Source organism: Mytilus californianus, unplaced genomic scaffold, assembly GCF_021869535.1.
Source record: "Mytilus californianus isolate M0D057914Y unplaced genomic scaffold, xbMytCali1.0.p SCAF_8, whole genome shotgun sequence".
NCBI lineage: Eukaryota > Metazoa > Mollusca > Bivalvia > Mytilida > Mytilidae > Mytilus > Mytilus californianus.
The window spans coordinates 15,723,533-15,738,869 of NW_026262734.1; the positions used below are offsets into that span (position 1 = coordinate 15,723,533).

The following is a 15,337-nucleotide window of genomic DNA, read 5'->3' on the forward strand; positions in this document are numbered from 1 at the left end:
AGATTGGGAATGGCATGACGTCATATTTACCATAGATTAGGAATCTGCCATAGATCTGGAACCCACCATAGATTTGAGTCCTACATATATATTGTTTTGTAAGGGTATTTTACTTATAACACAATGAGAGCAACATTTTTCAATCCTAAAAGTTTATTTTACTATTGCCATGCCGATGTTTTCTTTAATTGAAAACATACTTCAACAATAAAGAACTTATTATTAATAAAATTCTTCATAAAAGAATTATTCTTTTTTCACAACAGCTCAACTTAACATAATAGGAGATTTAAAAGTATCAGGCGGAGGTTTATCAGGAACTTACAACACTGCTCAGTTACATTTCCACTGGGGCAGTAGTAGTAACAAAGGCTCAGAGCATCTACGTAACAGAACGAGGTATCCCTTAGAGGTAAAGTTCAGATTAGCTACATAAAAGAAATTTCTATTTGTTGTGTGGCCTGGCAGCGTCCAGCAGTCTCTAGCGATACACAGGGATCACTTTTGTCATCTTGCGTCGTCGTCTTCGTCCGCGTCACACTTTATGGTAATTGGCCGAAAATTTTGATCGGAGGCAATTTTGAGGTTTCCCACACCAAAATATAGATTTAACCAATTCTAATAATATACAAGTTTGAGCTTTCTAAAAAGCTGTGGACTGCTTCGCTCTATCCTAATTTAAGGTAATGTGTGTGCATGTGGTTGTTGATTTAGTATTGGAAATGTGGTATTTTTAGATATTGATTGATGTAAAATGCAATAAATGTTTAGTTTCAGTGAAAATGATATGGTTCTACTTTAAGAGTGTGACGATTATACACCCATGCTTTTAAAATTTTGTTCACTTTACTTGTTGAAAATTAAAACATTTACATATAGACAAGACTCTGGAGGTGTGCCTCTCTGGAGGTGTGCCTAGATTGGCAGAAGTTATAAAATACAGATAATGCATTTTTGTAAACATTGTACAGGAACATTCATTTGTTTCGCAAAACAAATCGTGCACATTGCAGATTAACAAGGCAAATAAACGCGTATTTATTATTTAATTATTGATATTTCAATATTGAATTTCAGTGTGCAATATATACATAATAAAACGAACATGAATTAATGACAGTTGATCGGAACTGAAATACACATAGTTAATTTTCCGGCATTTGATATCTTATCCTGAGACGAGAAAAGTCTGTAATTCTTTATCTCATTTAAGCCAATAGCTGTTGCTGTATCTCATCCGCATCATAAAGCAACCAATCAGAATCTATATGTTATAAGTAATTATTTCAAGATGGCGTGTATACCGGCTGAAACTAATAGCTCCGCACCGTGATTGCTTAATTGTTAATCAACAACTTAAAAGCGACTTGACAGAATATAAGCAAATGTGCACATATTCTTCTACATGTCGTACAGTTGTGCATCTCCTATTTCAAGGTTTGGTTTGAGTTATTCTTGGGGGGTAAACCCACCAAAACATGCCAATTTCTGTACCAAAACATGCTAATTTCTGTACCAAAACATGCCATTTTATGTGCCAAAACATGCCAATTTCTGTACCAAAACATACTATCATTAAGAGACGGCAGGCGACACACGTCTTCCATGGAAGACACATTTTTATAGCCAAGGTTTGGAATTTCTTCCCAGTGAAGTAACTTATCATTTAAAGGTTGGTTTCAGGACATTTGTTGGGTCTACATAAGTGATGGCTTAAACATCAGTATTAAGTGAAACAGTGTTTGTCCTGTAAGATAAAGAACAGAACATTTACAGAATAGAATCAAAAAGAATACTGTTCATAAAAGAGAAATTGCCAAAATCGATGTTTGATGAAAAAATACTAATACAAACACGCAATTTGAAGTTTAATTTCGTTTAAATAATGATCATTTGTCGTTCTTACATACTCATATATGGTTAAGAGTAAAATAAGTGATAGTTGCATGGTGTCAGGGTAGTCTTGATGGTTTAACCATATATATAACGATTTCCAAAATATCTACTTTTAACGACAGTTAGGGGAAATAGATGAAATACACAGCTTGAAAATGACATTCGATATCCTATTAAGTTTGAATACAGCAGCTGTATTTATCTTTTTTTATAAGCTCACAGATAAGGCTTCGACTGCTAAATAAACAAAACACATGGACGCAAATCATTTCAATATTATTCCCCCTATTCACCGTTTTTTTATTATTCCAAATTCAAAATCAAGAAGAAAATACAAGATAAGCTTTCTCTGAAGACATAAAAGAACAATTTTCAATAAGTATATTGAAATTGAAGCTTTGTTGAGATTTTGTTTTCTTTTAAGTGATTGCAGTGATTTTGTGTCATGACTTTAATACACGTACCATATCCTTTTTTCCATTTTATCAAAAGCAGATTCCAAAGTAAGAAGAAAACATGAATCAATGAAGTAACCAGAAGTCGAAAAGTAAAAAACACCATATACAAAAAAAAAAAAAAAAAAATGAAAAAAAAAAATAAAATAAACAAAAGTTCAGAAAACATTACACAGACAATTAAAGATTGAGCAACACGAAACCTTTCTTAAACTGTGTATTAACACAGGTACCCCGGAAGGGATATCAGTTCTTGCTTTACTAGTTTCACCCGTTGTGTTGTTCATGTCAAGTAAAATTCAAGGTAATAATGTTATTTCTATTCATATATTCTGATTTCTATTGTAGATGCATATAGTCAACTATAACAGTAAATATGATAGCCTAACAAATGCTGCTCCAAAACCAGATGGTCTTGCAGTACTGGGTTTTTGGTTTAAGGTATACTTACATTTCAATAATGGTATAATATTACTTGAAAAAGTATATTCTGTCACTATGGTAATTCTCATTTTAAATAATCATTTTACATTGTTATTTGAATGACAAAAACCAGTTCAATTTTTTACAAGATGCATGGTAAAAGAGCTACTACATGTTTTATAAACGATTTTCATATTACCTAATTATATAATTTTTAGGACATTCTGGAAATCGGTCAAGTAAGAGCAAAAAGGAAGTAAAATCAAACTTACAATCGGTGCAATTTGGTGGAAAAATTAATTGTTTTATGTTTCTATACACGACAAAATCATCGGAAAACAGTTTATTTTCCCCCCTAAATTACACCTTTTTGTAAGCTTGATTTTACTTCCTTTAGTAACTGTTACTTGACTGAGTACCAAAATGTCTTACCACAGTGTAAGTTAACTGTACAAAAAATATATACACCGGAGTCATTAGTCGGTAATATGATAATAGTCTATTCAGTATTGACTACTTTAATGCTACTTACACTCTTCACTCTAATGTTTGTTTTTTTTGCTAATAAAACATATTCTTTATTTTTAATTTCTTCGGATAATGCCTGTACCAGGTCAGGAATATGACAGTTGTTTTTCTCCCGTTCCGTTGGTTGATAACGGCTGATTTCGTCTGTTTTTATGAACTTCCCCTTTTTGAATTTACCTTAGTTATACTTTCTTTTAATAGTCAAATTCTTATTGAATTTTTGATAATGACATTTTGCAACACTAATATTTAATGACTTCACTTATTCGTCTTGCTAGTTGTTAAAGACAGTAGCAATTATTTTATACATGTGTGTGGCATTCATTGTTTTAGGTTGTAGCTGAAGACAACAAAATGTTTGCCAAGTTGGTGAACAATCTCACAAAAATACAAAATGCAGGTAATTATTAAGGCTACACTGTCTGATAAAAATAGCATGTGAAGTAACAAAGTAATAAAATTTTGAGAAAAATTTAAGGGAATTGCCATGTTGAATTGATATATTTTATACAAAACCTTAACAGCAAGTACCTTTTGCAGTAAATCATCTCCTCCAAATGGTAGATTATGCGATTTGGAGAAAATAGTGATCTGATAATAGTTTATCATGACCTTAACAATAATACGGTCATTATGCGAATATTACTGAACACCTACCCTTGCAGAAAATCACTGTCAATTCTGCAATCTCGTGCTAAATATTATTCTGTTCAAATGATCAAAAATATTTGCCCAATACACTATTTCTGATATCAGCGGGGAAAACGCGAATCCAAAGAATTAGAAAGCCAAATACATTAGGGGAATCACAACCGAACACATCACAAACAACAAACAGTCAAAACTATCAAAAAATCGTTACCAAACAACAGTCAAAACCATCAAAAAGTCGTTACCAAACAACAATCAAAACCATCAGAAGTAATCTTTAAGACGTACATACGCTGCATTTGTTTGAATCTGTACTAAGTCAGGAACCTGTTGTTCAGTGGTTGTCGTTTGTTGATGTGGTTTATAAGTCTTTCTCGTTGCTCGTTTTTTATGTAGATTAGACCGTTGGTTTTCCTGTTTGAATTGTTTTACACTTGTCTAGTCATTTTGGGGCCCTTTATAGCTTGCTGTTCGATGTGAGCCAAGGATCCGTGTTGAAGGCCGTACTTTGACCTATGATTGTTTACTTTTACACATGGTGACTTGGATGGAAAGTTGTCTCATTGGCACTCATACCACATCTTCTTATTTCTATATACATCGTTAGTTAATTGTATCGATACAGGCCATCTAATATCGTTTAATACCATTAACGATTCCAATTTTACTGCACCAGATGCGTATTTTGATAATTAATGTCTCTTCAGTAATGCTTGATGCCAAAATATCTAAAATCAAATTCCTAATACGAACGTTGAATAGCTGTTATAACAGAGGAGGACCAAAATGTTTGACAAACTCTAACAAGGAGTCAGAGCTATGCACGAGGGAAATGCATTCTTTAATTTATAACAACAAATTTTCCAAAAACAACATCCGTATTTTCATTTGAGATAGTGATAGATGTTTTCTTATTTATATATAAAAAGCTGTTTATAATCAGTATATTTTACGGTAATCGTTTCTTATTTTTATTTTTAAATCAGTCAGTACAAAATTAAACATGCATTTAATTTGTTGATTGTATACTTTAAATGCAAATTTACTCAAATACCATAAAATTGTGAACAAAAAAAATAATGTTTTTGTTTATCTATTTCAGACGACGAAGTCGATGTGACAGATGTTCTAGTTAGTGATTTAATCATTCCAAAACTTGACAAATACTACAGATATAAAGGCAGTTTGACAACTCCGCCATGTTATGAAAGTGTCACGTGGACAATGTTTGAAGAGACTATTCCCATTTCAGAAAATCAGGTAAATAAATTAAGTAGAGACCGGATGGTACAATCAGATCAAATATAAAAAACGCAAAACCCAGAGCATTGTTAGACTGAAAATCAAAACAGACACATGTAATAAGGACAAACAACTGAAAAAAATACAATTGCTAGCACGTTAAAACGACTGGAGTTATAACTCGAGCTCCGGAAGATTAAACATATGCAGATGCATGTTTTTAATTTATATTTGATATTTTTGTAATAAATGTTTAAGATTAATCAAAGCATTGTCGAAATGATTGATATATTCTGTCGCAACATTTTTTCATATCCCTTTTTAAATTTCCAAGAAAAATCAATAAGATGACACTCTCTAATTTTTTTATTTTTTTTAAAATTTACTGATGCACATGCAATTTGATAAACTGAACATAGAAAGCAGAGACTTACACGCATGGATAACACTACACATTTATCTTCATTTATTCGTTGATGATTATAACATTTTTAATTAATAACTATAAGCACATTTTATTTATTACATCATAATTTCTCTTCCAGTTACGACTATTCAGAAATTTGAAAGAAAAAAAACCAAACCACAAAATTGTCAACAACTTCAGGCCAGTCCAGCAGTTAAATGGTAGAAGAGTAAGCAGAAGTTTCAAGTTAGAAACAGACGGAGCTAACACTATTTGTTCATCGTCAATTGTAACAGTTTTATTAGTTTACCTTCTACATTTGTTATGAACGTTGTAGACATAGGACCTTTAAAAAAGGCAACATTGAAAGTCATGTACATTGATCAGTTGAATTTAAACTTTGCAAATTTAGCCTTAAATTTCTCGATTGACGATGTTTACTCATAGGTCTAACTGCAGTGGCGGATCCAGAACTTTTCATAAGGGGGGCCCGCTCCAGTCATGCTTCAGTGATTCCCTATATAATCAATCAAATTTTCCCACGAAGGGGGAGGGGGGGCGGGCCCCCCAGGCCCCACCCTGGATCCGCCTATGAACTGCTATATATGAGTATTACCCATAAGTCTAACTTCACTGGTATCCATAAGTATAAATAACTGGTAACAACATTTTAGGATGAAAAGGGCGAGTATTCTTCCTTTAATAGTATTTCTTTCAATGTTATATAATTGTTATCTCATACTATTTACTCAGTAAACTTCGTCCAAGCTACGAAAATAAAAAAAATCTTGTAATTGTAATTCCACAACAACGTATCGCCATTTCCGGGATATTTGGAAAGTTGTAATTTGAAAAAGCAAAAATAAATATTGTGACAAGTGGAGAATTCAGTATTCCATAAAATGAATCTGTAAGATTTTGAATTGGGCTCGATATATTTCTTAATATCATCCCAAACAATGACTTTTATGTTGTACATGTTTCAAAATTTGGTCATGATTTGTTTCCTGTGAAAAGTTAATGTTGATAAAATAGAGTTAATATTTCTTGTGTTGGTACTGATTTTTTAGGGGGATCTTTTATTGGTTTTGTTGTTTTGGTGGTTCGTTCATTAACAATAACCAATCATCGTCTGCTATTTATTATCATAATAAAGAATCATGTCAGTGCCACTATAAATAATCATGTATAATTCAAAAAATATATTTCATGATATGAACGGTATAATCGTTGAAATGCTTTAGTTGTATTCTTGTATTCTTGTATATATTCTAAACAAAACAGTATTAGAACAATGCAGAATGGGAACATTTATCATAATTGTCATACTATTTTTAAAGCTGCATGTTAGCTCCCCTTAACCCAAAGTGTCCTTTGATGTTTACCCTTCACTTGACGCTTGTCATCTGTTACAATAGTCTATTGTTGGCCTTTTTGTTGAGGAAATAAGATATCTATGTTACGATATAAAACAACTTTTTAAATGACCACCACAATGCTACTTTCGTTGATATAAATAGAAAGTTCTGCAAATAAACAGAAGAAGGCTTTCAATCAGAACCGGGGTAAATATGCTTTAATTTATTGGGATCAAGAATGGCCATTCTGCAGCATAGGTAAAAAGTAATAGAAATATGCTTTTTAGAAGCTTTAGTTTAAATGATGATTTTTGATTTACTTTCAATTAATTATAATTGCTTTATGTAATATATAATTGCTATTTTGCTGTACAATATGCATAATAAACCAATTTAAAATCTTGCAAGTCTATATTTTCATTTCAAGTTTGTGGTTAAAGAAAAGGAATAAAAGTATAAACAATGAATTAAACTATAAAATTAAGAAGATAACATGAGGACAACCAAAACCCATACATCGAAGAAAGAAAGATAACACCATGACAAAACAAAACAATGATATACTTCATTCAAAAGAAAAAACAACTGTGTAAGAAACACTTTACCGATAACTGAAGATTGCACAAATAAAACCAATAAAAATATCTTGGGGCAAACTTAGGTGCCCCGGAAGTATAAACAGATCCTTCTCTTATAGTGACAACGGTAATGGTGCTTGCAGTGAAATCTCATGGTTTTCATCAAATATAAACAATCATCAGTGGATCAAAATAAGTATACAAAGCAGTGAGGCAACAAACAATTAGGTAACACTAAACAATTTATGGTTCCATTTAGTCGAAATTCTCTTTTTGGAAAGTAACGAATGAGATGTTCGCAATTAAAATACAGCCAAGTTCAAAGTAATAACATACATCTCTGACACATAACCTCTTACAGAAGACAAAATTGACTAAAATTTCATTACTGGTTTATGGTAAAACTGTCTCAAATAGGAACGATGGTCATCATTAAAATTGAAAAAAGGGTATGGATGCCGCAAAAAGTGAGGCGATAAATATTAAAGGGACATTCAAACTCATAAGTCTAAAACAAACTGACAACGCAATGGCAAAAAAACGAAAGACGACAATAAGACAAAATACAAAATACAACATAGAAAACTAAAGAATGAGCAACACGAACCCACTAAGAGACGCTAACTCTGTCGTCACATCCGGTCTTGCTCCTTTTGGAGTTAATGGGATTCCCTCAAGTGATGTTTGTTTCCTAGAAATGAACATCGGTAGACTACTGTCGCCTTAATTTACACATTTTGAAAAAAAAAAAAAAAACAGCTGATGGATTCATCAACAATATCATTGCCGTCAGCCAATATTACGCTGAAAGTAAAAACATAATAGAGTTACAGAAAAACATAATAGAGTTACAGAAAAACACATAGAGTCCCGAAACAGATAACACATAGGTGTTTGTTGAATTGGAATAGGGTGATTTACTTTGTAAAAATAAAAATCGGATATTCAAATATAAAGTAAAAAAGTACTTTACTCTTCTGACATAGTACAGCAATGTGTTGTTAATGTGTTGTCAAAACTGTTATCAATGTGTTTTTTAAGATGTGTCAAAGTGTTGTAAAAGCTGTTGTCAATGTGTTGTCAAAGATGTTGTTCAATTGTTGTCAATGTGTTGTCAAAGCTGTTGTCCTGGTGTTGTCAAATCTGTTGTCAAGATGTTGTCAAAGCTATTGTCAAGGTGATGTTGTCTAGTTGTTGTCAAAAATGTTGTCAAGGTGTTGTCAAAGATGTTACATCAACGCGATGTGAGAATGCATGGAAACATACCTTTGTATTTCCTACAGTAATTTAAGATAGATTATCTGCATATCGCCATCTTGGATTGTGAATTAGCAGTACACAATCGGTCTAGATATTTGCTTAAATCTGCAAATTTTTAGACAGATTGGCAATTAATGTGTAAGACTGTTCGTTTAAATAAAGAAAAATAAGTGATTATTTGCATTATGTACACTGTTTTAACAAATGCTAAATATGTGTTTCTGTTTGATTCAATTTTTTAAAACTTAGTCATATAAGGGGAGATAACTCTAAAAGTAATTTTTTTTTATACTGGAATAATAGTGAAATTTTTATTTTTTACTTGTAGCAAGAAAACAAGTTCGGTGACACCATTTTTTATTTCTATTTTCTTAACGCAAATTATAAAATATATCTTCCCATATTTTATTTCAAAATTCTATCTCATAGATTTCTTTTTATTCACAAAAAAATGGTTTTTTTTTAATAATCTATGCAAAATTTTTTATCACTTGTAGCTTGAAAATTAGCACGGTGACCCATACTTTTGATTATATCTTTTAAGATAGCATGGCAAAATCTCCATTTTTGCAAATTTAAAAAAAAATCTATCTGAGGAAATATATAGCGATGATCAACCTTAATCTCAGTGAAATGAAAAAAACCACATAAAATCCAGTACTTCAAACGTTTGGAGGACGTGTTGTTTAACAAAAATGGGTTTTTCTATGGAAACCAACTGTATTCCTCTTCTGGCGACTTGTATTTTTATTCTATGAGGCAGACTTCATACAGGTGCTTCAAAAGAAAATGGTAAGAAGCTGGCATTTATCTTTAACTTCACGTTCCACAATATAGATGATATCCTTTTACTAATTACTATAAATAAAGGAAACCACAGACGCAGTTAAGGCAGCTTCATATCTATAAATTGACAATGATAGTTAGTTGTTTGAGTACTAAGTCCTATAGTGAACTTTTCATTTCTGTGTATCGTCATTCCAGAGGCGTCTGTCTATGGTTATATATAATTCCCAGTTGATACGATATTTCAGGGCTTGCATTTGTTTGACATCTTCTTAGACTTATAATTAGTTGTTTGGTTGTGATGTCGCATCTTTGTTACCAATTTGTCTCTTGTTGGCTGTATTAACCCTCTGTGGAAGTTGTGAAGTTAAACTCGTTCATTCGGACATTTTTGAAACTTCCTGTAATGAATGGAACTTCAAGCCGATATGTTTCATTACTGGTTTACTATATAGTTTCAAAATATGCAATTGTTTTTCACTTTTTATTTAAATTTAGTTGTCTTTGTATTTGAATTATCTGCTGTTAAAAATAAACATTACATATAAAACCGTAAGTTACACACATCTATTTTGTGTATGCAATCCTGTTCGTTGTACAATTTATGACTTTTTACGGAAGACATAAAATGCATATATCTATCCAAACATCATTGTTTTTTGTGGAGTTCACTATAGTATTGTAATACTTAGAATTAATTATAGTTCTGGAAATATTAAGTAATTTTCCAGCTTGAATCCTAGTAGTAGTCGAGCACTTTTATTTTATTTCTTCTAGAATATAGTTAAAGCAAATACTTAAACCAAGTAAAGTTTTGGTCTTGAAATTTATACAAATACTAATAGTAACTTTTTATTTTATTTTATTTTTTATTTTAATTTCTCTTTCCATCTGTTCTGCAATTCACCAACCCCTGTGCAATTTGAAATGTTAATTCAAAATTTAGATTTTAATCATGTGTATTAAAGTATCAAAGCAATTATCTATCAGCTCTTGGAATGTTAATGGAATGTTTAAAAGAATAAGTGGTAACAGAGTTTGTAAACTAGATGATAATATTATTTGTCAAATTATGACTGCAGATATTGTTTGTTTTTCAGAAACACATATCCCCTCCAAAGAGATTTTAAACTATGATGGTTATAAATGTTTTGTAAACTGTGATTCAAATAAGGTTAGAGGTGGTTTAGCTACTTTTTTTAAGAAGGAAATATTATCAGGTGTAAAGTTGATGGATAAATCCATAGATGATATAATGTGGTTCAAACTAGACAAGAATTTTTTCAGTTTTGATAGAAATGTATATTTATGTTTCCTATATATTCCCCCTTCCAACTCATCTTACACGTTTAGAACAAATTTTGATAAACAAATTTTTGAGAAACTTGAAACAGATATTGCTAAATATAGTATATCAGGGGACGTTATCCTCATGGGAGATCTAAATGCACATATTAACTGTAAAGAGTTAGATTTCATAACAAATGAAGTAGATGACAGTTTAGACAACTTTCTTCCCACTAATTATGTCGCAGATAGTGTATGCAAATTTAGAAATACTCAAGTACACCAAAAAACTAATAACTATGGAAAACTTATACTTGACTTATGCACAGAATCTCAATTAAGAATCCTTAACGGAAGAACACTTGGTGATTCGAAAGGTAAAATCACTTTCTATAATCATAATGGTGTGTCTATTGATGACTATTGCTTATGCTCATCTGAATTTTTACCAAATATTGTCAATTTTAGTGTAGGTCAATATGAACCAACAATCTCTGATCATTGTCCAATTTCAATAACCATACTATCACAATTAGTAAAGGAGCCAATGAATAATTATGTAAAGCCTACTCTTAGAAGAGTTAAATGGACTAATAAACGAGAAGAAATTTTTAAGTCTAATATGTTAAAATTAAACTTTAAAACTATTAACTCTGAATTAGATAATTTAACCCAAAAAATGGATGCAAATAATGCACTTGATTCCACTTTAGCTCAAAGTGTTAATAACACAGTCTCAAGTATATCATCAATATTATACAATGCTGCTTTTTTAAGTAATACTAATAAAACCCCTGATATAGCCAGAAGAAGTAAACGAAGAAAAGCAAAAAAGCCATATTATGATAATGAATGTGAATCTAAATATAGGTCTCTAAAAAGTCTGACTAGAAAATTGTGAACTGAGCCCTGGAATGATAGTCTTAGACACAAAGTATTATATCATAAAAAGGAACTAAATAAAGTCATTAGGAAAAAATATAGACAATTTAGACATAAAATGATAAAACAGATTATAGATTCAAATAATAGATGTTCAGATGATTTTTGGAAAACTATTAAAAAACTAAAAAAAAAGAACTTCAAGGATCCTAGCTCTAACATACAACCTAAAGAATGGTTTGAATATTTTAATAAATTAATGAATATTGATTATGATAAAAATGTACTTAACGATCAGAAAATTTATACTGCTTTTAATGATTGTAATACTGAGATTTTAAACAGTTATATTACAACTGAGGAGGTGGATATTGCAGCTAAATCTTTAAAGAATAATAAAGCAAGCGGTTCAGATTGTCTTACAAATGAAATGTTGCAAATATCTCGTAATATGAATATTGATGTTTATGTAAAATTGTTTAATCTTATTCTTAAGTCTGGTATTTACCCAACTTTATGGAGAGAAAATTTTATTAAGCCCATTTTTAAGGGTGGGTGTTTCAATGATCCATCTAATTATCGAGGTATAGCCCTTTCAAGTTGTTTAGGAAAATTCTTTCTTAAAGTTTTATATAGTAGATTAGAAAAATATCTTGAAGGAAATAAAATTATTTGTCGTGAGCAAATTGGATTTAGAAAGGGAAGTCGAACAAGTGATCATGTTTTGACTCTTAAAACTATTATTGATAAGGCATTTAAATCATCAAAAAAGATATATGCCTGTTTTATAGATTTCAGGAAGGCATTTGATACTATTAACAGGGAGGCTCTCTTTTACAAATTGTCTTATTACAACATAGATGGCCTCTTTTTCGGTATAATGAGAGATATGTATAAAGAGGTTTTGTACTCCGTGAAGATCTCTGAAGGTATCACTGATTTTTTTAATTCCACAGTTGGGGTAAAACAAGGGTGTATTTTAAGTCCCACATTATTTTCTTTATATATTAATGATTTATCCCCTATTTTTGACTCCACATGTGATCCGCCCAAGTTAGATGATAATGATATTTCATGTTTATTATATGCTGATGATTTAGTTCTTATTTCTGAAACTGCTAATGGCCTACAAAAATGCCTTGATAAGCTAAGTTTATATTGCACTAGTTGGGATTTAACAGTAAATCTTGACAAAACCAAAATTATGATTTTTAACAAATCTGGTAAAAAACTTTCAAAAGACAAGTTTGTATTTAATGATAATGTTTTGGAACACTGTACAGAATATAAATATTTGGGTATACTGTTTAAACCCTCTGGTAGTTTTACTGAGGCAGTGAGACTTCTTTGTAAAAAAGCCTCAAAAGCTATATTTTGTATTAGAAAACTGTTATTTTCTGAAGATATTAATGTTTTTACTCACCTCAAGCTTTTTGATGCTTGTGTTAAACCTATACTTCTTTATTGTAGTGAAGTTTGGTCTCTATATATGATTAAAGATATTACAAATCTAGAGTCAAAATATTGGTCATTGGCTACCAATAAAATTCAGATTAAATTTGCAAAAACTTTAATTGGAGTAAATAAAACAGCTGTCAATTTAGCAGTGCTAGCTGAACTTGGTATGTATCCAGTTTTTATAGAAGCATTAAAACTGTCAATTGGCTTCTGGTTGCATGTGATAAAATCTGGTAATAATTGTTTACTTAAAGATGTATATAGTTCAAACCTGCAATTAACCCATGTATTTGCGAAAAAGATTGAACAACTACTTGCTACATTAAATTTTTTCACATGTTTGGGAAAATCATGATACTATTTCAAAAAGGCGTTTATTATATGCACTTCATACCAAACTTAATGATAGATATCTGAATTATTGGAAAGAAAATATTTTTTGTGATGATAAATCATTGCACGGTAATAAGCTCAGAACATATAGGCAGCTTAAAGAAAATTACAAATTGGAAACATATTTATTGTTAAATATTGACAAGAAGAAAGAATTTGTCCCTTGTGTCTTTTAGAAGTAGAAGATGAATTTCATTTCACTATAATATGTACAAAACTAAATACAATTAGAGAACAATTATTTTCCAAAATTAGTGAAATAGTTCCCTCTTTTTTAAATATGACTAATGAAGAAAAATTTAAATTATTGTATACCTGTGGTGAGACTGATATAATTAAAATTATTGTAAAATTCATAAGCACCATGTATAATTCTAGAAATGCTTTATTGAGTACTTAATAACTTTGCGGTACCACCTCCTCAGCAGAGATTATATACATTCATTTATTATTGTAACATTATTTTCTTTTTATAATGGAGGGGATATACAGTTATATATATATAATGTTTATAAATGTGGTCAGATTTTGTTTTTATGTTTTTGTATTGTCTTGGTAACAATCCTATAATTTTGGATTTTGAACCAATAAAATTATCTTATCTTATCTTATCTATAGGACCAACAGTCTACATCAGCGTGGGGTTTCGAAATGTTTGTACATCGATGTTTACTAACATATGGTTAACAATTTAAGAAGAAACAATTTGCTTCACTTTTCTGTTTTTACACTTGTTTAGCAAAAGTCTTTGATCTTCAAAGTCTTTTGTATTTGTACTAAATGCGTTCATTCTCATCATCAAATTTTACATACAGATCAATAATTTGCACTTAGAAATAAATGACCCCTTTATAATGTTCTTTGATTATATAGGATATCAATTAAGGAAGCTGCATCTCCAGTGCAAGATACAATATATGATTTAAAGTAAGCGCATACAAATAGAATTTAGTCTATTACTTTAAGCAGGAACGAGAAAATTGAAAATATTAAAAAGTAAAAAGAAGCATGTGTTTATCAATTGTCGCACATTGTGTAATAATCTTTGAATAAAAAATTATACATAAAATTATGAAATCATTCTGCAATTAGAGTGGCTGTACTTTTTGTTTTTAAATTCATCGTATAACGACCTGGTGTTGCCCTTTTTAAAAATTTGTTTCAATTTCTCTAAACTTTCACACTCCATACAGAATGAGATATTTGTAATAGTTACAGTCCTGTCGTGCTTTCAATGTAGACATCGTTTCTTTTGAGCGACAAATAAAATATTCACATAGAAACTAAAAAGACAAAAAATCTTGAGACTGAAAATACTCGTAAGTCATACACAAATCAGTAAAACTTACGGTCAATTTTAATCGTAAGATTTTTTGTGAAGAGAGTCGCAGGTTAGTATTTTACCACCTATATAGCTGATGAAACGTTATTCACGATGGGTTAAGGTTGTCCTGCGGGAGAATATTTTCTGCTGGTAATTTAGTCCTGATTGGCGCTGGTGATCGTTGAAAATATGTAAAAAAAGATGAAAATGATAATTTTAACGTTTTCTTAAATAACGGATGAAAATGATTAAAAAGGATAATTTAGATTTGGTTATTGGCTCTAAACAAACAACTGTTACAAGAAAAACTTAAGCCGTCTACACTGCTCTAGCAATGCTATGGGCATCAATTTTGCTCCATAAATATAAAAATTGTTCCTGTATTTCTCAGTAAAATTCCATCTTTATTC

The 15,337-nt window shown here is 30.6% G+C and overlaps 1 protein-coding gene across 1 annotated transcript in view; it reads left to right on the forward strand.

Annotated features, from left to right (window-relative positions):
* LOC127712107 (carbonic anhydrase 2-like) overlaps nucleotides 1–7,362 on the forward strand; it is a 40,318-nt gene extending 32,956 nt beyond the window's left edge. The window contains exons 4-8 of the mRNA XM_052218315.1: nucleotides 267–412; nucleotides 2,700–2,792; nucleotides 3,636–3,702; nucleotides 5,056–5,213; nucleotides 5,741–7,362. Of these exons, the coding sequence (XP_052074275.1) occupies nucleotides 267–412; nucleotides 2,700–2,792; nucleotides 3,636–3,702; nucleotides 5,056–5,213; nucleotides 5,741–5,929 (653 nt within the window). The 3' untranslated portion in view covers nucleotides 5,930–7,362. The remainder of the gene's footprint in view (nucleotides 1–266; nucleotides 413–2,699; nucleotides 2,793–3,635; nucleotides 3,703–5,055; nucleotides 5,214–5,740) is intronic.
* The last annotated feature ends 7,975 nt before the right edge of the window (nucleotides 7,363–15,337 follow it).